Source organism: Lichenostomus cassidix, chromosome Z (assembly GCF_008360975.1).
Source record: "Lichenostomus cassidix isolate B80296 chromosome Z, HeHo_3.0, whole genome shotgun sequence".
Taxonomy (NCBI): domain Eukaryota; kingdom Metazoa; phylum Chordata; class Aves; order Passeriformes; family Meliphagidae; genus Lichenostomus; species Lichenostomus cassidix.
The window spans coordinates 61121213-61145523 of NC_139511.1; the positions used below are offsets into that span (position 1 = coordinate 61121213).

Genomic DNA, 24311 nt, shown 5'->3' on the forward strand with positions numbered 1-24311 from the left:
AATTTTAAAAACTGTGATGGTAAAACAGAAATACATTTTTCAAATCCAATTAGATAAAATGAACAAAAATTTCAGGCTTGTAGCTCTTAAAATTGTCATTGTACAAAACCAGTTCACTCAAAATTATTTTTCTTGTGCTATCCTTAAATATGAATGCCTCTCTAACCCTGTTTCAAAGGATGAAGTAACATAGCTGTAATACTGTAACAGTCTGGAATGAAGTTTGATCTAGCATAAAAAAAGGGTAAAAGACATTTCCCACTTTTTTTCATTGGGAAGAAATTAATTTTGGAACTGCTTGAGCTTATGTATTGTTTTATTAACTGGGACTAATTCCCAGTTTATTCCTCTGTGTCCTTATTTGACCTACACTCATCAGTTGTAGAGAAGGAATAAGCAAACAACATTTATTTTGCTTCCAAAACATATTTCAGTCCATGTCTGAAGCAATTCCCCTCAACTGCTTCTGATGTCATAGTAAACCAAAATACCCTGTTGAATTCTGGATACGTACTTGAAACACTACATTTACATTAATGTAAAATCTCAAACGCAAATTGTGTATTTGTACACAAATATAAGCTTTAATTTTTTTCCCTGAACTACAATTAATATTGCACAGATGTAGGTGATCTGCTTATGAGGCAGTAAGTATTCTTTCTTGTTTATGCACCTAATTAACTAAATTAAACTGAAGTGTCAAAATCACAGAATTCTCCATCTTCAAAGCAACCTAAACTCTCAGAAGCCTAATTCTGCTGTTTTAACAAAAATGTCTTCATCAGCTGTGAAAATGAGCCTAATGCTTTCCAATCCTGAAGGCACAAACCCCATTTACCTATGGTAATTACACACCTATTAGAAATTACCTTCCTATTATTGTGGCCTTTGTGTTCTTTCTACCCTTGTCATCATACATCAGGCAGCTCAAAGGCATGGATAGAATGTGGTACAAGACTGCAAGTCCCAGACCTGCTCAGCTCTGAATTTAAATTGAAGACCTGGTGCAGTGGACATGCCTGGTCACATGGAGCATCACCCTCTCAGAGACAGTGGGCACCCCTGTCCCTTCATGCCAGCTGCAGCCCCAGTTTAGGGAGCTAGCAAGCTAAATCAATAGAAAGCCTCTTGTCACAACTGTATACCAGCCTGTAGACAGCAAATAGGTGACTAAATGTCCAATATCTGGCCTCAAATATTGTGCAGTTGCCTGGCCAACTGCTGGCCTCACACCCTGGATCCCCACAGAAGGAAATATGTATGGGATTTTACTCTGCCAAGGGTGGATCTGACCCCATGGCACAAAGCCAGCTCCAAGCACAGACTCTTGTATGACTGAACATAAGCTTTGTTTACTTTCAAGACATAAAAGCATCCCATGTACAAGTCTATTTTACACTGGTTCAGTACTGGGCTTTGGTGCAACACTGTCAAGCATATGTAATTTTAATTTCTTCTGCTGCCAGAAGAAATAGAACTAGTGAAGTGGATTTTTTAGGGAACCATGACACCATAGATACAGTCCCCAGGCAACGTATCAGATATGGTGCAAGTACAGAACACATTTAATTAAGTTTATAGGAAATGTCTCAGCAAGACTGTGCTGGGCAGAACACTCTAAGATTGTCAGGATTCATCACCTGAGTCGGGCTGGATGCTCATGAGAACTTTTGCAGATACAAAAACATTCACATGGGAGAAAAAAAGAACAGAACATGTAATAAACAGATCTTGTTTATTCTCTGTCCCAAATCATAAAAGAACAGCAAAGGGATGTCCTTTCATGCTGTTACCTCAAATACCCTTGTTCAATTTATACTTCCTTCTCTGACATTCTCAGCTGAGCATGCGCCTAAGTCAGAATGAATCCGTTAAAGCATTAGAAGAATTCAGTCATTAGCAATCACCAAACAAAGTGATTCCCTTCACATACATAATCTTCAATAGTACAACAAATCAGGACATAAATATTTAGTACTGTGTCTTGTATTTAAGCACAGAAACAATAAAAATATTTTTAATTTTTGGTTCTGAAGGTAATCTCATGGAAGTTACTATTACATCAGTATAGACAAAGTCACACAAAGATGACGTTGTGGTCAAGATTTATTTATAACACAGATTATTACTGCAGTTAGGACATCTGGACCACAGCTCATCTGCCAAAGATCATATAATCCTCATGCGCTCTTAAAACTCAAGAGAGAAATCAGTTGGTCCAGTAGACTGCACTGGGGATTATTTCTGACTATTGAATGAGTCTACTGTAAAATGCAGACATAGCAGGGGAAAGGATCAAGTCAGGACACATTATTTTTTGTTCTATTGACCACTCTGCAGTGGTTGGTACATGAATAGAAGCTTGTACATGTATATATTTGGTAAATGTTAAAGAAAAACCCTTAACTAGCAGTCTTACTGATTTTCTTCCTGATAACACAGCAGACAAGTATTCCAGCCACACACACAAAAGTAAATAAACAGAAATATGTGTTTTCTCTATCCAAATCTGTTTGTTAATAAACAAAATGAACTTTACAGAAGAATTCTCTGAGAATGGATCACCTGAGTTTTAATTATTTCATATTTCAGCTGGATGTCTCCATTAACATCAAAGTAACACCCTGTATGCCTTTCCAGGGCTTCTGCAATTACAAGATACCTAGAAACTCACAGTATGCAACTCCAAGAAAATACAGAACTGTATCAGGACAAAGCATTATGCTTATACCTTTAAAATATAAGACAGTTGTCACTACAGGAAACTATGCCATAGCCTTTTGGCTTAGTACCATATTATAAAACTAGCACTAGAAAGGCTAATGAAATATGGCTTGCAACTCTACAGATGTTCAATTTTCATTCAGTAACACTAAAGTATGGAGCTAAAAAAAAAGAGAAATGTCAGAAATTTTCACTGAAAATTGTATCATTTTATTTAGAGTTTGCTGTGGAAGCTGTTTTCATCCTACTTTTTAAAAAATTGCTTGCCAAACTGTCCTCTCTGACTTGCTCTGCTAACACAGATTTTGGTTAGGAAGTCAGAAGGGCCATCTGTTTACAGAGCCACCCAGCTGCAGCTGCTCTGTAGCTTTGGGAGAAGCAGTGACATGTTTGCATAAAATTAATGTTTATGGAAAACTGTTACTCCTATATGTTCTGGAGACCAGACCAGCACAGCGCTGACCAGGCTGAGCTGCACTTCTTTACGTAATTACATTATAGCAAGCATAAGCAGATCAATCTGACACAACATGCAAGTCCCACTGGAGTTCATGTGTTTTGTTAAATGAGTTAAAGACCAGTCCCACCTGGCTGGTTGAAGGTACACATTCTTTTGAAATCCCATAATCTGTACTCAAGAATTACTAAGTATATTTCTTATAATATTTGTGAATATTGGCCTGAGATCCAAAGCATACAGTCTTTAAAGACTTCCTCTGTATGACCAAGTAGTCCTATACTTAATGTATGAATACACTAAAAGACTTGTTTAGGAAAAAAACACTAGTTCACATAAAAAATTAACCCCATAAAATTATTTTGTAACTTCAATACCCACACAAAGAAAAGCCAGATATGTAACACCAACGTTGATCCATCTTGCTTACACATCAAAAACTGTTGATGAAATTCACCTTCATTCTGCAACATGTCCCAACTTCATCCACTATATTTACAAAAAGATTAACTGATGCATTTTGAACATCATGCACCTGGGTTACTGCAATCAAGAAAGTTGCACAGTCATGAAAAATTCAATATAAAAACACTGTTTATGTAAAGCTATACATACTTAGATCTACACACAGAAAGGCATGGAAAGGTATCATAAAACTTACCATCACTTGCAGAAAGTGAGTCATTTGCACAGATCAGTGCCAAAGTAAACAGCAGATGCCGCAGATCCATACTTCTAACTCTGTAATAACAAAAGACAGTAAGATAATTTCTTTATAAGCAAATATTACTAATACAATACAACATTTAAACTGTTATCTAATTTTACTGAATTTCTGATTGGATTTAAACCAGTATATTTAATTTATTGTTTATTGCCTCATAAAGTAATACATCATCTTGCAGTCTAGAACAGAGAGTAAATACTGTATCTACAAGACAACTAGCTTATGTGTCTGTAGTTCATTTAATAAAGAGGGAGGAAAAATCATGTACTGTCGACTGATAGACTGCATCCACAAATGACTTCACAACCTCCAAGAATGCAAACGCTTACAATCCTAGCATAAACCAACAAGCCTTTACAATTTCCCCAAAAAAGCACACTCCTCGTTTTCCTTAATTCACTTGTGCCACACCTACACATCCTACAACCCATCACACAATCCTGTTTTGAAGCACTACTGCACTCCTGTCATTTTCACCAGCAGCTGGTACCAGCAGTGAATGGCAGCAGCTGCTCTGTGCTAAACTTGCAAACTGGAAAGACTTCTGCACAAAATGTTACCTTGCTTCCAAAACCTCAGGAGGTGTCCACAGGATGTATGGGGAAAGCATACACACCCTGGATTATGTTCTGACCATTTATAGCCACAGAGATTAACAGAGACCTTAAAAACTAAAGCTGCAACACACATGCTAAAATGAGCAAGAAAGCTGAAACAAGTCAGGCAGCGGGTTTTTGTTCTGTGGCACAAAACTACCACGGATATACTGACCCCCTGCTCAGAGAGGCAGCAGAGAGAGAATAATAGCTCCACTTTCACATTTGACTGCAAATTGGTGCGACAGCCCTTGATTATACATTGGACTATTCTCAATTAGACATTTTGTTTCTTTATCTAACAGGAGATTAAATCACAAGTGTCCAAACAACCAAGCCCTCAAATGAGTAGCAATCTCTAAGTGGGTGTGATCAAGTAACAATTCATGCTATCAAATCTGGGTGTCAAAAACTAGTCAGTTCCTTAGTGCAGTTATCAAAGTTTGAATTAGGTTAAAAAACATAACATACAAGGGTGCACGGTATGTAAAGCTATAGTAATGCCAAATTTAAAAGGTAATTCCCACACTTTTCTTATACTAAGAGAACAGAATGAATCCATGCTGTTCAGCACAAAACTTGAAAATCAGAAGGTATTTTCTCACATCCTCATTAATGCAACTGCTCAATAACTTTCACATTTCAGGCTCAGTGTAGGAGGCATTTACTCAAACTGCTTTACACTAGCAGAATCTAAGCCAAACCTGCAAAGGCAAGGCAGGAAATGCTCTCCACCACACACACACATCAGGACAAGGATGCCCAGCAGCGCAACACAGACGAGTTTGGGCCAGCCTGAGTGTGAGTGGAGATGCTACACAAAGAAAAGAGCTGTAGGAGCTCTGTGGACTGGCCAGGCACCAGCAGGACTTTTCCCTGGCCAAGCAGATATAGGTCACTCCAAAGGTGACTCCCCTGCTCTCAGTGGACTGGAAGGAAGGAATGGGTACAGAAGTGCATTAGGGAGGATGTGGGGCAGTGTGGGAGTGAGGCAACTTGGGGAGCAGGATCAGGAGAAGTGACAGCTGCAACTGTTGGACAAAGTCAATAAAGCAAATCACAGGCCAACAATCCTAACTCTCAGAAGACGAGATACACTGCCACAGTACAAGGCTCATACAAGATCAGCTACATTTTCAGATAGCCTAACTGGTCCCCTTCTTCATCTGTATTCTTGTTTAAAGTATTCTTATTATCTGTTATTAATACATCTTCCACAAAAATGTGCCTCTGTGTTTGTCAGTTCCTCTTCTCTTACACAATTTCTACCCCACCAGTCTCCTCTCCCCCTCAGCCCTTCCACTTTCTTCTTAAAGTTTTACTTTTCCTTTCACAGGCCTAAACACAATGTCACTTCATTTACAACTCTCATACTCTCTCCCCATCATAGTACCCAGGCTGCCATCCTATTCACACTTTGATGTTCTCCCATGTCCACCAGCCTCTGCTCATCTTTACCCCTCTTTTCCAAGCCTTTCTACTTCTTCCTACAAACAGCCACAAGAGAAGGCCTAACCCTCACAGGAGTTCTCCCATGAGAATATCATCAGAATACACTATTCAGAGCACGAAGTTTTATTTTTTGTAACCACACTGAACAACTCTGGTAGGACCAGTGCTGGTGCCCATGTGCAGCTGCCACAGCATGGCTATCCCCTCCATCCCTGCATTCCTGACTGGTGGCCATCTCAGCTTCCTTCCAGAAAGAGTGGTTTGACAGCTGAAGCACCAACCCAGATCTTGTTATAGCAGATGAAAACAATCCCCTTCTAGTACCTCTGTTCCTCTTGCACTTGCAGACTTGTTTACATACCTGCAACACACCAAACTCCATCCGGAAATTGTTCCAGTTAAAATGAATCCATAAACATTTATGGTAACAAACCTGTTTGCAGACCAGTTTTATCAGGACTCCACAAAGACACAGCTCAGGAGCAGAGCTGGGGCAGCATAGGTATGAGAATGCGCAGTCAGGGTGGAAGGGAGGGCACAGCCACCCTCTAGCAGCAGCTATTATTTAAGAGCAATTCTACAATTACTGGGATATTCCCTTCTCAGCCACAAACCTTGACTGAAACAACTAGCTCTCTGAAACAGGGCACAGGATTAATTTGCATTCCTAAACCTCAAAGATGATCAAAATTGCTGCTTCATCCCTTGCCCTTTTGTTAGTAAAACACAGTATAGAAACAAATGATGCTTCTTCAGTAGACTCTCAAACGCCAGAATCTCAGCAAGACAAAACAATATCATGTGTCTGCTCTGCCTAAAACCACATGGGATATTCCTCCAAATTATCCATCCAGACAAGTAGTGTCTGTGAAAAATATCCAACTGGTATACTCTGAACATACCCAATATGAACAGGGCCGAGCTCAAAAACAGTAACTGCTCTCATCTGAAAACATGGATGCATCATGCTCCACCCTTTGTGCAACATCCTCTGTACAGGACAAGTTGTGCTATTGCCTTGGAGCTCCAGCCCAGAGCCCTTGGGATAGGGCTTGTACTGAAGGCCTCACCCAGGCAAATGGAGCTCTGCATGGGGTGTGAAGCACCAGGCACTACATGACCTCTGTGCAACCAGCACAAACACCAAAAGCTCTGCTGGGATGCAGTTATGGCAACCATTTCCAGTAGTATTTGAGAGGAAGTGAGAGCTACACTGCCACAGCTCCAGTCTCATGGGAGAAAATCAGGTGGAAAGCAGGAGCTGCCACATCATGATACCAGTTTTGGTGGTACAGACTAAAAATTCTTAAAGAAGGGTCCTCTGAAGTGCATCAGCATGACACAACTAGTGCCTTGCAGGAAGTTCTCAAAAATCTGTTCCATAATGACCTGCTGCCTTTCCTCTAAAATACTCTTGCAAGCTTGCACAGAATACAAGAACAGTATTGTCCAGAGGCTTCAGTGTTAACTTAGCAAGAGACAGCCTCTCTGTGGTCATTAGGACAAAACTGACCTTTTACAATCCAGTAGTATCTACCTTCCAACACCTACCCTATGTGCCTATGCAAGACAAATGGCACTAATAAAGTCCCTCTTATTCAACAGAAAAAAGAAAAAATCAAGTCTTTGTAGCATACACTATTCTAAAGAATAATATTCTGTCTTACCCAACTCCAGCAGCTTGTAAGAACGAACAGAGTTAAAATCGGGAAAAAAAATTACAGCAGCTGACTGACCTCAAGCCAGCTGAAACTTGACCACAGAAACATTTGGCTAGAGGTCAGCTCAGGCTAATTACTTCAGTACAGAAAGCAAGCCAGGAGTTATAAAAAGGATAAAAAAAATATCTTGGCCCTTTTCTATAGCAATGTTGGAATAAGGTCAATCACAAGTGAATTTAAACACGACATCTCTCCAGTGGGACATAAACAGAGTCAGCATAAACAGGCAAAACTGGGTTAAGAAGCTCCCTGAGAAAAGAAACAGTTTAGTCACACCACACTGTGTGTTTTGCATCTACTCCGGTAAGGTAAAAATGTTAACACTGAAAGTTAACCAGGAGTCTTGCTTATAAACAAAACTTGTTTGAAGTGAGATCTTGACCTTTAGATAGTTTCTGAACATGAAAGAACCAGAGGGAAGGGAAAAGACAAGGACATTGAACTGCACCTATGATGGCATTTCTGCTTTTGACATCATGACTAACTCAGTACTCAGTACTCCAAATATGAGAGTTTTTCCCTGGTAACCTCCTCCAGGTTAGCATTGCTTGCCACAGCAGCATCTCTGCAGCTGGTACACAACCAAAGTAGCCTCTGTGCTGCAAACCAAACCACCAAATCACTGAGTGAAGGGTTAATCTGAAGAGTTTTTCCATATATTGCTGTTTCATCATTCCTTTGGATCACAAAGAGGCCAGAGCACAAGAGTGTGCCATGCAGGTGAGCATACAGAAGCAGATCCACCACCAAATCAGGACAAGCACTGAGAAGGGAATGTAACTCCAGTGAATGTAACACTGAGAAGGGAATGTAACAGACTGTTTCAGGTCTGCCCTGAGACTTCTTTATTGCACCTACCAAATATGTATGCATGTACTTCTGCTGAATTTTTCTGGGTGAAAGGCCTTTATTTTTCACAGTGAGGACATTTCTTACAAGTTATTTCAGGGCAGGGCCAGTGACCCCAAGAGGTAATCATTCTGTGCTTGCCTGTAAACATTCACACCACTTTGGCTGATCACACATAGCTGAAATCACTTTGCCTGCATACCCTCATTCCCCCGAGTGCCAAGAGGATGGAGTCATTCTGCAACTGAAATTAGTTTTAGTTCTTCCAATCAACACAATCTAAAATGGCAATGGACTTAAAGCCTTCTTCCCCTGCTTGCTGATATTACAGCTTGATTAAGTCATCAGTGGCCCTTGGACGGGTGCCTGCTTTTATAGAGCCCTTGTCAGGGCTATATATTCAGCTGCAGTAAGAAACAGAAATAACAAATTGTCTCAGCTGATATGAGTAACACACCATTCACCTATTGTGTGCCGCTACCCTGGATATAACAAAGAACAAGGAATGATACCACAGAAGCATAAGTTACATACTCTAAATTAAAAAAACAACCAAACCAAAAGCTCACAAAGGGCTTATTTCCATTAAAAAAAAAAAAATGCCAAAACCTTAACAACAAAAGAAACCCCACATAAAACTCTATTTATTATGCATGTTTTTATGCAAAACTGTGAAACAGAGGCAACTTTATATTATTAATTAGGTGTTTATGCAAGCGAAACAATCTATAGTAATTTAAAGTGTTAATGAGTTAAAATTGCAACTGGAATCTATTGGAATAATTGCTCACGTCGGGTTGAAAAAAATGTTTTTCCTAAACAAACTTTTAGTTTTGGAATAGAGAGTATAAGAAATTTTAATTTCAACACCCAGTTTATTTCCCTCTCTATTGTAATGGACACCTTTAGTACTTTTAGTTGGTTTCTTTTTCCTGTGGATTGATGTGTCTGCTAATTACTCTGATTTAAACTTGTAACAGGCCAAATAATTACCAGTTCTTGGATGTAGCTAGGGAGCCCTTCAGTAAATCCATACTTTGGGTATTGCTCTGGGCTTGTACTGAAAGATGTTTGAAGTCATTCTCCAAAACTGTGGCTTAGAAGTCAAAGGATGGCTGTGGCTCATGATGTATCAATTATTTATTTACAATAAAATGTGTTATACTTTGACAGCAGTAGCCTAATAGACTAGGCACATAGAAGGAGGATCTCAACTCTAAGACTAGTAGATCTCTCCATCAGAAGCCAATTCCTAAAAGAAGATTGCAGTTACAGTCTTAAGTTTCTGCCTACTACACAGATAGAAAAATTTGAACTTGGAAAAGACTTAATTGCTCTATTTGCCTGATCAGCCTTAACAGATCAAAGAAACTAAATAGATGGATCTGAAATGAAAGAAATTGCAAACATTTAGCTGTATAACATGCAGATATGAATTGCTGAGCAGAGACTCAGCTTTACATACAATTGTATCATTAAGGAAGATTCAGGCCTGTTTACGAGAATGGTAATTTTTTCAGGCTAGAAACACTTCCTCATCTATAGCAGTAATTCTTCCAAGGCTTCTCACTTCTTTTTTTCTTTTAGTTATTATTAGTATTTAGCTAGCAGTCATCAAAAGGACAAAATTCTGCTTTGTTATGTGTACAATGAATTGCAAAGAAAAGTGAGAGAATTTCTCCATATGAGCATATGTATATTCCAGTTTGCTTGAAGAAATTTAATCTCCAATATTATGTCAAGAAGGTAAACAGAAATATATGTCTTTATCTAGAACCAACACCCTAGTAATCTCTACTAATAAATGTGGTTTTAAACAAAAACATTTCACTAATTGTTCACACTTTACATAAAGAGACTAAATGATATTTCTAGTGCTGTAAAAAATAAAATTGTGCAAGTGTGCAAAAAACTCCAAACCACAAACCAAAAACTCTTCAGTGTCTTGCCAGCATTGAAGTTCAAATCCCGTCAGGATTACAGTAGTGTGGACCCAATCCAGCAAAGCAAAAGACATCTGATTTCAAGCAGGCAAGATTATATATTTAACATGAGAACATGGCTAAGAAATTCTTCCAGTACTGTGAGAGAGCTTAGCACCTCACAGAAATTAGGAAAAAATTATGAAGCACAGGAATCATGGCACAACGCAACCTGTGTGACATCACTGGGAGTTTAGGCTGGAACATGAGGGAAAGCAAACAGGATTAATTTCATGCTTGATATTAACCAACCATTGCATATGTGGTGCTGGGTCATCACTACACAGCAGTGTTCAGTTGGCATATTCTCTGCAATCCTTCTCCTGTGTGCCAGTACCTGTGTATCACTCCAATTAAAAAATATGTTACCTGGTACTTGGGCAAGTGTAGTCAGTTAGGCTTCAGCACACACCAGAAATAAATCCACATCTGACCTCTCAGGTGCTTTTCTGCAACATGAAAACCCTGCTCCCTGATTTCCTTAAATTGCTCTTTGAAGTCTGTAAGGCAGGTTTGGGTTCAAGGTGATTGGAAGAAATTGAGGGTGCTTTGTTCAAAACCACACAGCTATAATCCAATCCTGTTTCACCTGAGATCACCAGGAGTTTCATAATTTTGAAACAGTTTGTTAATAGCCATTTTCATTTTTGTTCAATGAGCAATTTCAGGAAATCAGAGGGAGCAGGCTTTTAAACAGTATTTATATAAAAAACATTTATTCGAGGAAAAAACATCTTCAAGAAGTTGTAAAATTTCAGTACAAGACATGGTATTTACCCTAGACTAATGGAATTACTTAACAGTTAATTACCATACAACAAATTAATTATATGGTTTAATCGCATGCTAAATTATTCGTGTGCTCCTAATCAGATTAAAGACTACATAACCAAGCCTGTATGGCATTTAGGAAATCATTAACTTAAAAAGCGCAGTAAGTGAAAGCTAGTAAATGACAAAGCATTTCTGAGTGCATTTCTGGATGGCCACTCAGGACTCCAAGCACTCGCATATTTACTACCAGCTGGTCTACAGGAAAAAATAATCAGCTTAAATCAGAAGGTTTAACAGTAAGCAGTGCATTTTAATTTAGTGTGGTTTTGTATGTCCTGAAGCTCATGTAAGTTTAAGATATGATATATATTCATTTAATTTGAATCTGTAACATGCAGACTGAAGCCAACTTTGAATTTCAGTTCAACTGAAGCAGAGTTAGCATATGAGCACGCCTACATAATGCAACTGGTTTTCACAATAGCTGCAAGCAAAATTATCTTTTTGAGAAGATCTGTGTTAATGAGAGGCTGTACGATCAGCTTTTCATGTGTTTTCTGTAAGATCATACCAGCATTATTCCCTGGCCCTGCTTGCTGCTGATTTGGTGCTTAAAGTCCACACAAATCTGAACATATAAATGGTATGCACCTACCAAAAAGTAGCTTACTGTATTCAACAACTGCTTAAAATACTTCATATAGACATATAGACAGATTTTGAGCTAGATCCTTAATTGTGAAAATCAGCACAAATTTGAAAGAAATGCTGAATGAAAGCAGCAAGTGGAGAAGATTATTCAGTATTTTTAAATGCAATGCTGCCAAAACAAGTTTTCATGAGGTAAGAAATAACTTGTGAAGAAAAGCTGATCTCTGTTCAAACCTTTCATAAAAATCTTTAAAAGCCTGTTAACTGCTGCCTCCACTTGCACTGGTAAGATCTGTAATATAAAATGCCCAACTTTAAAGCATGTTTTGATGAAGTATCTCAGATACAGAAAAAGACTATGCCCACACTTACCAAAGTGGCTTAAAAATATATGAGCATTTTTAGATATCATTCAAACAGGATCTCTAAAACCTTTATACTGAAACAACAATTTCTGATACACATTTTTGTGCTACAGCTATTGATGACGCTTTTAAGCCAAATGCTGTAGGGGGAATGCTAAATTTTAATTGGAGATTTTTCCAGGGCTAGAGTGTGTAGTATTTCCAAATACAGGGAGACTAATTAGCTCGTTTTGCTGACAGAATTTACTGAAAGCCAATCTAATATATAAATTGTGTACACTGCTTAATTTTTCATGGGCTTCAAGTAACTTCTTCCAATTCATGTTTTATAATGTACCATGTCATTATTTAGCTACTTCAATTATCACAGGTCCTGAAAGAATTCTTCCCAAGGAAGCAGAAGAAGTGGGGCTTGTTTTGTGTCCACATGCGTGCACACACTTAACACACACATGAACAAAGGCATACTGGTGCTTTGATAAAACCTGAAAGCGCAACTTGGAAACCATTCTGCTCATTGTTTATATCCTCTGCATGTATACACACACACACACACACACATATATATACACACACATACATATATATATATATATGTATCTCCTGAATATTTATGTATGAGAGAGGGAGATACCATCCTGTGAGGCAATTGAGCACGGTTTAGAAGACAAAAGCCCTGATGAGCAAGAAGTATGGGATGCCTCAAGTACAGTCTTTTTTCCTCCACTGGAGAGGTTGAAGGGTATATGACATGGGATTGCCCAGAGAGTGATCAAGCCAGCCTGACTTTTATGGGATATAATCCAAACAGACATGCCTGGTAAACTCTAGAGTAAATGACCTACTGAACAGTCAGTAGTTTGGAGTTTACCTCCTAGTAAATCTGAGTGGGCACCTGCAGGTATCACAGCACTACAATGATGACTTTGTCTGCAGTGGAGATAAATGCCAGGCTGTAGTTAGAAACACACACTGAAAACTGACTGAGCTTTGCCCCAGTGCCCATCACTTCCTCTAAGAAAACTTTACCAGTGAAGAAATAAGGAAGTGTCTGTAAAATAAACCACAGAAAAAAACATATTAATTGTAAAGGTAATTTGACAGATCCATTTCTAAAGAGGTATTTTAATGATGTCACACAGTATTTTCCATCAGCAAATCCTGAAGCAGTCTGCAGCAGGAGTTGGTGGCATTATCTGTTTAACAGACAGGGAAATGGACACACTGGAAAGAGGAACAGCTTGCCTGCATTTACTCCACAGCCTAGCAGCAAAGTATGGACTGCAATCCCCTCCAATGTCTTACCTACCACAGAATATTACAGTCTTGTGGATACACTGCCAGCCATCTCAGTAACACAAAATAAAGCTGTAGTGAATTAAAAAACTCCGAAAGCCAAAACCAAACCCAAACTAACAAATTGACAGTTTGCATGAAGACAGAAAGAGTTGCAATTAAGAGAAGCTCATCTGAAGCACTCAAACAACTAGAAAAACCTTCTTAATAAGTATGAAGCTCTTTTACAAACAGTAGGAATGAACCATGCTCTTTAGCTGTGGTAACACCAGTGTAGTGGATGTAAGCCTATCATACTGCATGTACAGCTTTTCAAATGTCAGAGACAAAAGCAATCATAGTTCAGCATTGCAACCTTTGATTTTAGACATCACAGATAAAATACATGAACTTTGGACTGACCAGCTCAAAATGGGATACTCTGCAACAAACATGTGCTACCCAGAACAACAGAGCTGCCCAGTGCAAAGCTAGCTGGCTGGCCAATGCAGAACATGTCCACCTCCACTGATTTTATGACTTCCTTCTCTACAGGAACTTGATCAAAATACCAACTCATTAAAAAAGTGAAACTTTGGAGTAAATTCAACTTTCATTGAAAGAGAACAGTGCATTCACTATTCACATTCATGTGTTGTTATTGTTATTTTACACAGGAACATGAGGAAATAGATATTTACAGATAAAATTCATACAGTGTCTGCCGTGAGAAGCAGCTGAGAGCCTGGGCCTTCAACCACAACCACTCTAAGTATTTCTCAGACACAAACCTACTTTGCGTGGGCTATTCACAAAAACAAATCCCATACCAAGCTAGAACTCAGACAAACAGTTCAAAAAAACAAGCAGACCTAAAGGCAGAACATTGGAGGGAATTTTGTAAAGCCCTGCTGGGGGCTCCTCTGGCCTAGCACACCTAACTGCTCAGCAGTCTGACCAGCAGCCTTGCCTCAGTACCCATTTTTATACTGAAGTAGGGAGCAATGCTGCTTGCACAGAAGCCTCACAGCAAAACTCTTAGGAACTGGCTCTCTCCCTTTAATCAGAGCACCAGTAACCACCCTCACATCACTCAGCCCTGAGCTCTGAATGGCAGTCTTACCCACATGGCAATGTGGAATTTATCAGTGTGGAAGGGAAAGAGTGTGACTGTTCCTTCTTGTAGTTCATATACTAAATAATTTTAATATCACAGGAAGCTTTATTTCTGGATAGATCAAATGATTCCATTTGAAGAAAGGCTTTACCATATAGAAAAAATATTTTAATCTTTTTTCTTTAAAGAAGTCATTAGCAATGACACCATCTCCTTCTAAAATAGAAATGGCACCAATCACACTGATCGTGTGAAAGCAGCTGTCACATAAGTATGATGAGAGTGACTGCTTTCAGGTTCAATACAAATAGTACAGCAATATTAATCACTTCCTCACAGAGTATGTTTTTCCCAACATTATCAAACCTGTGGAATATCACAGCAGATGGAGTTTGGAATTGCCCTGATACATAAATCAGTCTTGATTTTGACTTTACTTATTGCATACAAGCTTTTCGTCAGTAATCACACTTGATAGCTGGGGACTAGATTCATACACTTAAAAGAATAAAAACCAGTCACATTTAAATGCAAAAGGTTTAAATTCTCCCCTGGTAACACGGTGTCAACATCACACAAAATATGACAGGCACAGTGCAAACAACAGCATTTCCTAAGGATTGGGATCCCTTGCTCCCTTCTGAAAGTTAATAATTATTATGTGTTTACAAACAGGAAACTGAAACACAGCAAGGTTACAGAGGGTTACAGAACCCCTGGCTGAGTCTGTGGAGGAGCTCAGATGCGAGGCCAGATCCTGTGTCCAAGCTGTGTCCTCCCAGGGCTAGGCTGCTTGCAGAGTCACTGGGAATGGGCAGTTTAGCTATGATCAAATGGCTCACTGGGCACAGAAAGCCAGGAAAACAACATAGAAGTAGTTTTCTGTATGGCTGTTTTGACATGTTTCAGCTATGAAATAAGAGAAGTCATTCATAAACTGTTTTTCAGGTGCACTTTACCCTGTATGAAAAGGCATGGTAACCACAACAAAAGAGCCTTTGGTTAAGGAGGTCGCTAATGACTAATTTATGCACACTTTACATGCATTTTTACAAGTAACTTTTCACTATTCTGACCTTCTAATTTTCTTGGTGAAATTCATATAGACAAATCTCTCAAGCAGAGAACCATGGTGCAATGAAAGAATCTAGAGTTCTACCATCTGGTTTCAGAAACATTAAGAACACAGACATGGATAGCAAGTTTTGCCTACTGTTATTGTAACCGAAGAAAGAAGTATCTAGAATTTCTCTTACATTTAATGACAGTACAAGTGTGTACACTTAGACAGGAATAGCCAGTTCAAGTCTCGTAAAACTGCTACAGTACTCAGACAGCAGCTGTAAAGTCTCATGCAGCAATTTAACACCAGATAACAACTTTTCAGCTTCACGCCATGAGCAATCATGGGTCTGAATCCCTTATAAGCAGCGTATACCACTGTATTCTGATTAGGCTTTCAGTAATACATTCTGGATATGGATTAGAACCAGTATGTACATTCAAACTCAATGACATTTGAGTAATTTAAACCATGATTTGTTATCTACAACGTGCTGATATGCATTTTCACATTATCCCTCACTTAAACAGATTTTTTTTTCATTATTTGTTTCAATAACATGTCCTTAAAACGGCAATTAATATCCTAAATAACACTCTAAGTGGGAAACGGCTTGTTAAAATGCAGTATAGCAAATTTTCTCTGACAAGGAAAAATGGCTTTTAAGCACTTTTAAGTGCCACCAAGCCCTCTGTCTCAAATGTTGGCTACAAAAGATTGACAGAAGGGCTTGAAGTCATCAATTTAAACAGAATTGAATCTGACAGCCCTAATTAACATATTTCTATTGTTTTGGGTATTAAGAAGTGACAATTAGATCCCAATCAGAATTTTGTATAATGAATATTATAATTATCACCTCTTGCAGGAAGGAATCCTGGGATCTTTGAGGATTATCTGTAGGGCACCACAGGATACCATTGATCAATCTGCTTAGCCAACATTAGTAATAAAGCCCCTTACAGGTAAGATAGAAGTTGTCACACTACCTCAAATGTCAGCAGGGGATGGACGATGCTTCACGCCTCCCTCAGCTCAACTGCAAATCACAACCTTCTCCAGCCATCCCAGCACCTACATGAAAACAGGAGAAACAGACAAGAGATGAATTCTGGAACAACAAAGGTCACCTGTGGTGGGAGGGTGACACCACAAAACCCAAATGAATGTCCTGTCCTGCAGTCCCCCAGGGCAGGCCAGCAGCAGGGCAGTCTGCTTGGCGGCCCTAAGCGAGCACCTGGGCTTCTCACTCAAACTGCAGCAGTGCCCTGGAACCTCGTGTCACCAAGGGCCTGCCAAGCCACAGGACCCTGTGCTAACCTTGACATTAAAATGGACACACATTTAAGTGGCAAAGACAGGTCAGGGTGACTGATCAACTCATTCTTAATGCATGTCCCTGTTGAAATCAACTGCCCTGGAAGTAAACTCTGGGCCACCAAGATGATGAGTAGTATCTCACTACTACTACTTTAGACAATATATTACAGTGCAGTAACTTACAAACTGGTAAAATCAAGAAAACAACATTTCCTTTTCCTCTGAAAGGACAGTGTCTAAGTCTCAGGAAGATGCATACTGATAAAAAAAGTACTATGTTATGTTATGTTCCGAATTCCTAAGTCCATGATTGCTGCTGTGATATCTGGCACAGCAGCAGGAACATCCAAAACAGTTCTGAACTATCAGTATTTGTATGTTAAATAAAAATAACATAAGTTCAACATGGAAAGTTACTTCCTCTCAAGGATGCAAGATATCTTTTAAAAGCATTTTAAAAATGTCAGACATGGTGTGCACATCATTTGAACAATTCACAATAATCTGGTTTCTTGTGGGTGGGACTACAAAAAAAAGACCCGACTTCACAGTATAAGCCTCTTTAAATAACCAGGGGAAAAAAAAAATCAGTCTGCAAAACTCCACAAATAACATCTAAAGAACTACTGTGTACATGCAAACTGAATGCCACACTGCACTAGCCCAAACTAGAAAAAAGTAACATTTTAAAAGAGAATTCTCCTTTACTGAGTTAGCACTAGCTGAAGAAAGAGCAGCAAGAATATTTTTGTACCACCAGAATTTTCTTCCTGTTATCTGTACAATTTTAACGTACAGGTAGATCACTAAATAATAAATGACGGAAAGCAAATATGATAATGAATAAAAGTTTCATCAATATTTTTCTGGAACCCTTCTACAGTGCATGTAAAAGGTTGTCACTTCTGTATTTATATTTTAAAAACCTCAAAACAATACCCCCCAACTGCCAAATGAGAAAATCCTTCAACTTAACAGGTAGAAAAATTAAACAGACATTTGAAACAAACAAAAAGCATTTTCCATGCAAAAGCATGAATACTACATAGTATAATTATAAAATAAATAGTTCTATGTGTGCTTAACCAAAGTGAAACCTGTAAGCAGGTTTCCCTCCTGCTTCACATCATGAAACAACTGGATTAGACAGGTCCATACACAGTAAGTTTTTTGTCAGTCTACCCCATAATATGCACAGCCAAATTCTATTATCACACTATTTAGAAAGCGCCTGCTGACATTTCAGCAGGCTGAGAATATAACTGATTGTGTGTCCCATTCATATATAATTCTACAAGGAGTCTTGTGTTAATTCAATTTCTGACTTTCAAAAGAACTCTGAATTTCAGAGAGAATAACTGAGCAGTGAGCCACAACTCTTTTCCAAAAATAAAGGGACAGCTTAGTGTGGAAAAAAGTTATAAAGTCTAAGCCAGTTGCTGACTGAAGTGAGCTACCAACGACTACTGACAAATTCCTTTTTCAAAACACTCGCTGTGGCATTAACAAGGGGAAATGACCTTTATATGACAAAGTCAGAATTCTATTACAATAGGACAGAAAAAATATTCCAGTAGTCTTTCCAAAATATTTTGAAATCCTGCTCAGCAGCAGCAAAGATCTCTCAGCTACTTTATGGGCAACAAAGGGAAATGTCCTAACTTCTGATTACCTGATTGTACTCAGAACATTTTGTTTCACTCTTGGCAGCTGTGGCGATGTGCTCCAACCCCCTGCAGTTTTCTGCCCAAGCAACAGCCAATCCAGGGTGGTTGTGATGGCTACATCTGGCTCACAGACATCAACACAATAGTTGAGGGCCATAAATCCTGCTTGACACCTAAGGGCCATGAGTCTTGTTCAACAGCTGAGGGCTGGTTGAGCATGCGCCAAACGAAACACGGCTGCTGTGCAAACATGACTGTAAGTCAATCATCTGACTCCATAAACAGTGGACAGCCTGAGGTCTGCCCAGCTCTCCTGCACAGCAAGGGCTGTGTGCCAGGATCTCCCCTTGAGCATGGAGGTTCCTTCTTGAGACGGAGAGATTCCCTACCGTAAAAGATTCTTGGTAAGTGATTAGTAGCATGCTAAACTTTGGAGTCTTAACTAAAGTATGTAAAATATTGACCGTGCACATATAATCCTTTAGATATAAACTGTTGACCAAGTCTGGGACTAAGGCTGGATCCAGCCACCACCAAACTCCCATCAGAAAATTCAGAACACAAGGGAGTCCTTTCTGAACCTCATGGCTCAATGGGAAGGTCTCCTGGACAGTTCTGCCTGATCCCATCCTCTGTGCTGTAAACAATCAAGTACACCTTACCATCAAATATTGTTAAACTGCTGATGCATTTACCGCCAAACTTTGTTATATCACTGTTCTACATCAACAAAGATATTGCTGCTTCTCTCTGGCAAGTGAATGCGTCACTCTTATCTGTGGCAGCAGCAAGTGCTGATAGCACAAAAAACGCCGGCAGCAACACCATTTATTTACAATATTGCAGTTTAGAGCAGCCATACAAGCACAAAATCAGCTATATTTGCACTTGGCTCTGACAGTTCATTATGTGTAAAAAATAGGCACTGGTGTACACAACGTCACCAGCTAGATGTTTAAATGATTAGCAATCTCCCTTTAAAATGATTCTTGGACAAACTGCAGCTTCACAAAAGGACAGTATAGATTCATGTAAGTGATACAGGTGGAGCTTTTCTTCAGAGACACAGGTTTTGTCAGAAGCACATCTGATTACTGTAACTCACATGGAAAACAAAAGGATTACAGCACTGAGCTGTAAAAAGCATCCAAACTAGTTTGCTTCACAAAATAAGAAACAGATTCACACTCATCAGTGCCTTGATCATGACGTGAGGATCTTAGCCCATTATTATCTTCTCATTACGTCCTAAAGTAATATACAAATAAATAATAATCTAGACAAGATGAAATGGATCCAAATGGGCCAAAAGTTCTTTTGGTCTTCAAAAGAGCATCTAAGGAAAGGTCCAGTACTTAAAAAAAGCTGGAAAGGCTTTTGAACCTGTCCCATGTAAAACCTCAATGATGAAGTACAAACTTGTGAAATGTATTCAAAACTGTCTGAAATGCCCAGCTCAAAGGATTTCAACCAGCAGCACTAAGTACAGCTGAAACACAGTCACTGAAGAAGCAGCCCAAGAGTAAAAGCTGTTTAAATCTTCGTAACGACCTTCTTCACTGAAGAGGGGCCAGAACAGTGGAAGAGATTGTTTAGAAGTTGTGGAGTCCAGGGATACTCGGAACTCCAATGGACTCAAAGCACAACTGCATTAGTGAAACGTAGCTCTGAGCACAAGGGGTGGACTAGATGATATCCAGGCATCCTTTCCAGTTATTCCATGATTCCACAATTCTGTATATTTACATATTTAACTGAAAAATTGCAGGCAGCAGACAAAAAAAGAGGAGGGTAGAAATGACATGCTTTGGAAGAAAGATTGCAAACCCTGTGATTCCATGGAACATTGAGAAAGAGTGGATTATTTCCAAGCAGACACATGATATGGATTCACAAGCCCTCAAAGATTGTCCAGGAGTCCTGCTTCTCCATTATGCTGGACTACCAACAGATGCATCAGAGGATTTCTGGCACCTGTGAAATCTGGCACCTATTTCCAGAGCATTTGTGCTTCTAAGATTTGGTCTAAGGAATCCTAATTGTCTCTTTATTCTATTTCTCCCATTTCTTTTTTCCATTTCCAGTTAAAACACTACTCTACATCTTAACACAAAAGAAAACAAAACATAATTTGTCTGAGACATATTCTAATTTTATCTGATAAGCACTTTGTTTCTCTAGATTGCGTCAATTTTGATGTGTGACACTTCTTGAGAGTCTTGAACTACTTTTTCCTAAACCTTTTGAAAGTATTTGACTCAAACAGATTCCTCATATGCATTTTTAAGTCAGTTCAACCATTTTATGTCAAGTTGGACATGAGTCAGCAGTGCCCTGGCAGCCAGGAGGGCCAACCCTGTCCTGGGGGCATCAGGCACAGCATGGCCAGCTGGGCAAGGGAGGGGATTGTCCTGCTCTGCTCTGCCCTGGGGCAGCCCTACCTCCAGTGCTGGGGGCAGTTTTGGGTGCCATAATATAAAAAAGACATCAGAGTGTTTAAGTGTGTCCAGGGAAGGGTGACCCAGATGGTGACACATTTTGAGGGCAAGATTTCTGAGGATCATCTGGGGTCAGTTGGCTTGTTCAGCTCGGAGAACAAAGGTTGAAGGGGACCTCACAGCAGGGTACACCTTCCTCATGGGAGGCAGAGAAGGGGAGGTGCTGATCTCCTCTCCCTGGTGACCAGTGCCAGAACACAAGTAAGTGGAATGAAGCTGCACTGGGGAAGTTCAGGTTTGGCATTTGGTAAAGGTTCTTCACTCAGAGGGTAGTTGGTCCCCCCAAACAGGCCCTCCAGGTCATGGCACCAAATCTGTCAGGAGTCTAAGGAGTGTCTGGACAATGCTTTTGGTTATATCATTTAGTTGTATATGTCCTGAGAGTTGGACTTGATGATCCTTATGGGTCCCTTTCAACTTGAGATATTCTGTGATGCTGTATTCTTTTTTAGGTTCAAACTTCTTACCTTCAAACTCCACCCCTCTAATATAATGAAGTTTCACATCCTCACCTGAAATAATGCTCTGCAATTGTGAACTCACTCCTTAAATTCTCTCATCAACTTTCTCCTCTGTGCAGGAATTCCCTACATTTCTTTAAGGAAAAATTAACAAAACAGATCAGAACCTTCCACCATCATTCCCTTTTTCTTCTATTCAGGCAGCTAAGACTTTGAATCTATTCAACCTTTACACTTGTCTCACCAACATACTCTGGACAAGAGATCACATTGTAGCTCCAAATCAGAGCCTTTGTTTCCCCCCGTCTCAATCTATTCATATCCTTAGGAGTCTAACAATAAATCTTGCCCTTCATGCTTCAAATACTTCACGGAACCACATTTCTGTTCTTACAGACTTGGCAGTCTTTGCCTCTTTGACATAACAATAACCGGAACATTTTCTTAGCAGCACTAAGCTGAGTAACAACTGATATTTGTTTTGGCACTCATAGCAGAGATGAAAGATGAATTTATGTTTTCCACTGCATTATGGTTACAAGTGTATATGTGGACAGGATAGCTCAAGAGGTCTGCACTGCAGTGCAAGGCCAAATATAGGAATTAATACACCTCTTCCTCTTTTTAAAAGAAACCATCAGTATTATAAAGGACATAAACAGGCAAGAAATCCAAGCAATTTCACTTGACAAACAAGATATCTCTTGTGGTAGCTAGACTGTCTTCCATAAATTAAATATGTCATATTCCCAGCTACAGCTAATTATCTTCTTGTGCCGGAGGAATGTTATGAAGAATAGTTTAGCCAATATTTATAGAAAGTATTTTGAGATCTGGGCAGCTGGAAATCCAGAACTCTATTAGCTGAAACTGTTGTTGACATATCAGTAACTTAAAAGGGAAAGTCTCTTGACAAATTAACAAGAAAATGCCAAATATAAGATTAGAGAAAAGATGTATTACTGGATTATTGTAGACAGTTCTTATGTCCACACTTAAGAGATTAACACACTTCAAAGGAGCATGGACCTAAAAATGTTGTTTGAAGTCTGGGACACCTTTTTATAATCAAGATAATAGCCAGTTACTTCAGAAAAATACAAAATGGATTACTGTACCTGATCATAATCCATATGTAGAAAAAGCAGTAAGCACTAGATTTATAAACATAAGAGATACTGAGGAATCAAAAACAGAAATAAGGAACAAAAAATCTCTTACAAGGCTGAATTAAAATGAAAACAGGAATTTACTTGAAGCCGAATAATATTAATTTTTAAAGTCTCCATCACTTCAAATTGCTTTTCAAGTAAACAAATTACTGGGTACAAGTAACTGGTGACCTGTGTAACAGAAATAGAGAAAATTAGGTGGTGCAGGACTGTCAGACATTATTTGGTCCAATTCGATTCTTCACAGCCAGATCAATTAACGTAATTAATGCAATTCAATTCTTCTCCTTTTTAGTTAAAACTTTCTCAACAGGCACACAAAATGTCAATGGATATGGAAGAATGAATTTCTTAATACTGACTAAAGCAAGAATAAAAACTATGGTTCAGGGAACTAGGACTGTAAAAAGGTAAAGGAAAGAAAATACAGAATTTTTGAAAAGCAAATACTGAATATTAGGAAAATCACCTGTTGAATGTATATTGCCAAAATTGTCACTGCTTTAAGAAAAACGTCATGCATAGAAAGACTTGGCAAACTGCTAATACAGAAACCTACAAACAGTATTTATTGGATCAAAAAAGCTCATGACTAACCAGCACAGTGGGTAAACATTTTAGGCTTTGAAGTACAGGGTTTAAAATCCAGAGATACAAATGTTATTTTAGGTTTACTGGTGCCTTAGCAACTCAGGCAAAGAAACCTCCATGGCTCCCATTTCCCCCCTGCTTTTCGAAATGGTGCAACCATAGGACATTGTTGTTGAGAACAAAGGAGGGATATTTAGGGGATAGCAGCAAATTTACCTTATCTCCATCACTGCTGTGTTTTAGTTTGGCTGTTAAGTCTTGCAGCTGCTAACTGAAGCATTCCTAATTTTTAAATGACTGGCTCTACAAGTTTACAAACTGCTCACATTCAAACAAAGCATCACCTGTGAGTGGTCACTTTGTTCAACCTTCCCTTCACTCAACAGCGAATACAAAAAGCCCACTTTGTTGTCATATGCCAAAGCAGCTACTCTATTTCCTGCCTCACTGTCACTTTGTCCTCAAAGAAGCTAACATTTGCCATTTCAGTTTAGCAGGGATCAGATTTCACTGACACAAGAAATATAACTCTTCATGAGTTATTGAGTATTTTGAGTTTCACTCAAAATTACGTAGCAAAATGAGCTGATCTTTCTGTGCTTTTGAAGTACCTTCTCAGGTTTTCAGTCCTGAACTGCACTTCCTCAGAGCTTTTGCAGAGTCAGGGGAATCTGGACATCACTTGGCTATGCAGAGCAGTGCCTAAAATTGTACCACTGAGCATACAGCTCCAAGGTCTGCATCACCAGGGCTGTCAAGAAAGAGCACCTGTGAATAGATTAAGCATTAAAGTAAGGAGTTTCCAGAAGTTTGCTAGGAAGAAAGGTGTTGAAGTCAGCCAGGTGCGGA

General features: G+C 39.1%; 1 protein-coding gene across 3 annotated transcripts in view; it reads right to left on the reverse strand.

Annotated features, from left to right (window-relative positions):
- Positions 1 to 24311, reverse strand: part of GHR (growth hormone receptor) — a 150270-nt gene that overhangs the window by 61235 nt on the left and 64724 nt on the right. For all 3 annotated transcript variants that reach the window (XM_085043092.1, XM_085043093.1, XM_085043091.1), the window contains exons 2-3: positions 16743 to 16827; positions 3843 to 3922 (exon numbers count right to left, since the gene is read on the reverse strand). In XM_085043092.1, the coding sequence (XP_084899218.1) occupies positions 3843 to 3912 (70 nt within the window). In that variant the 5' untranslated portion in view covers positions 3913 to 3922; positions 16743 to 16827. The remainder of the gene's footprint in view (positions 1 to 3842; positions 3923 to 16742; positions 16828 to 24311) is intronic.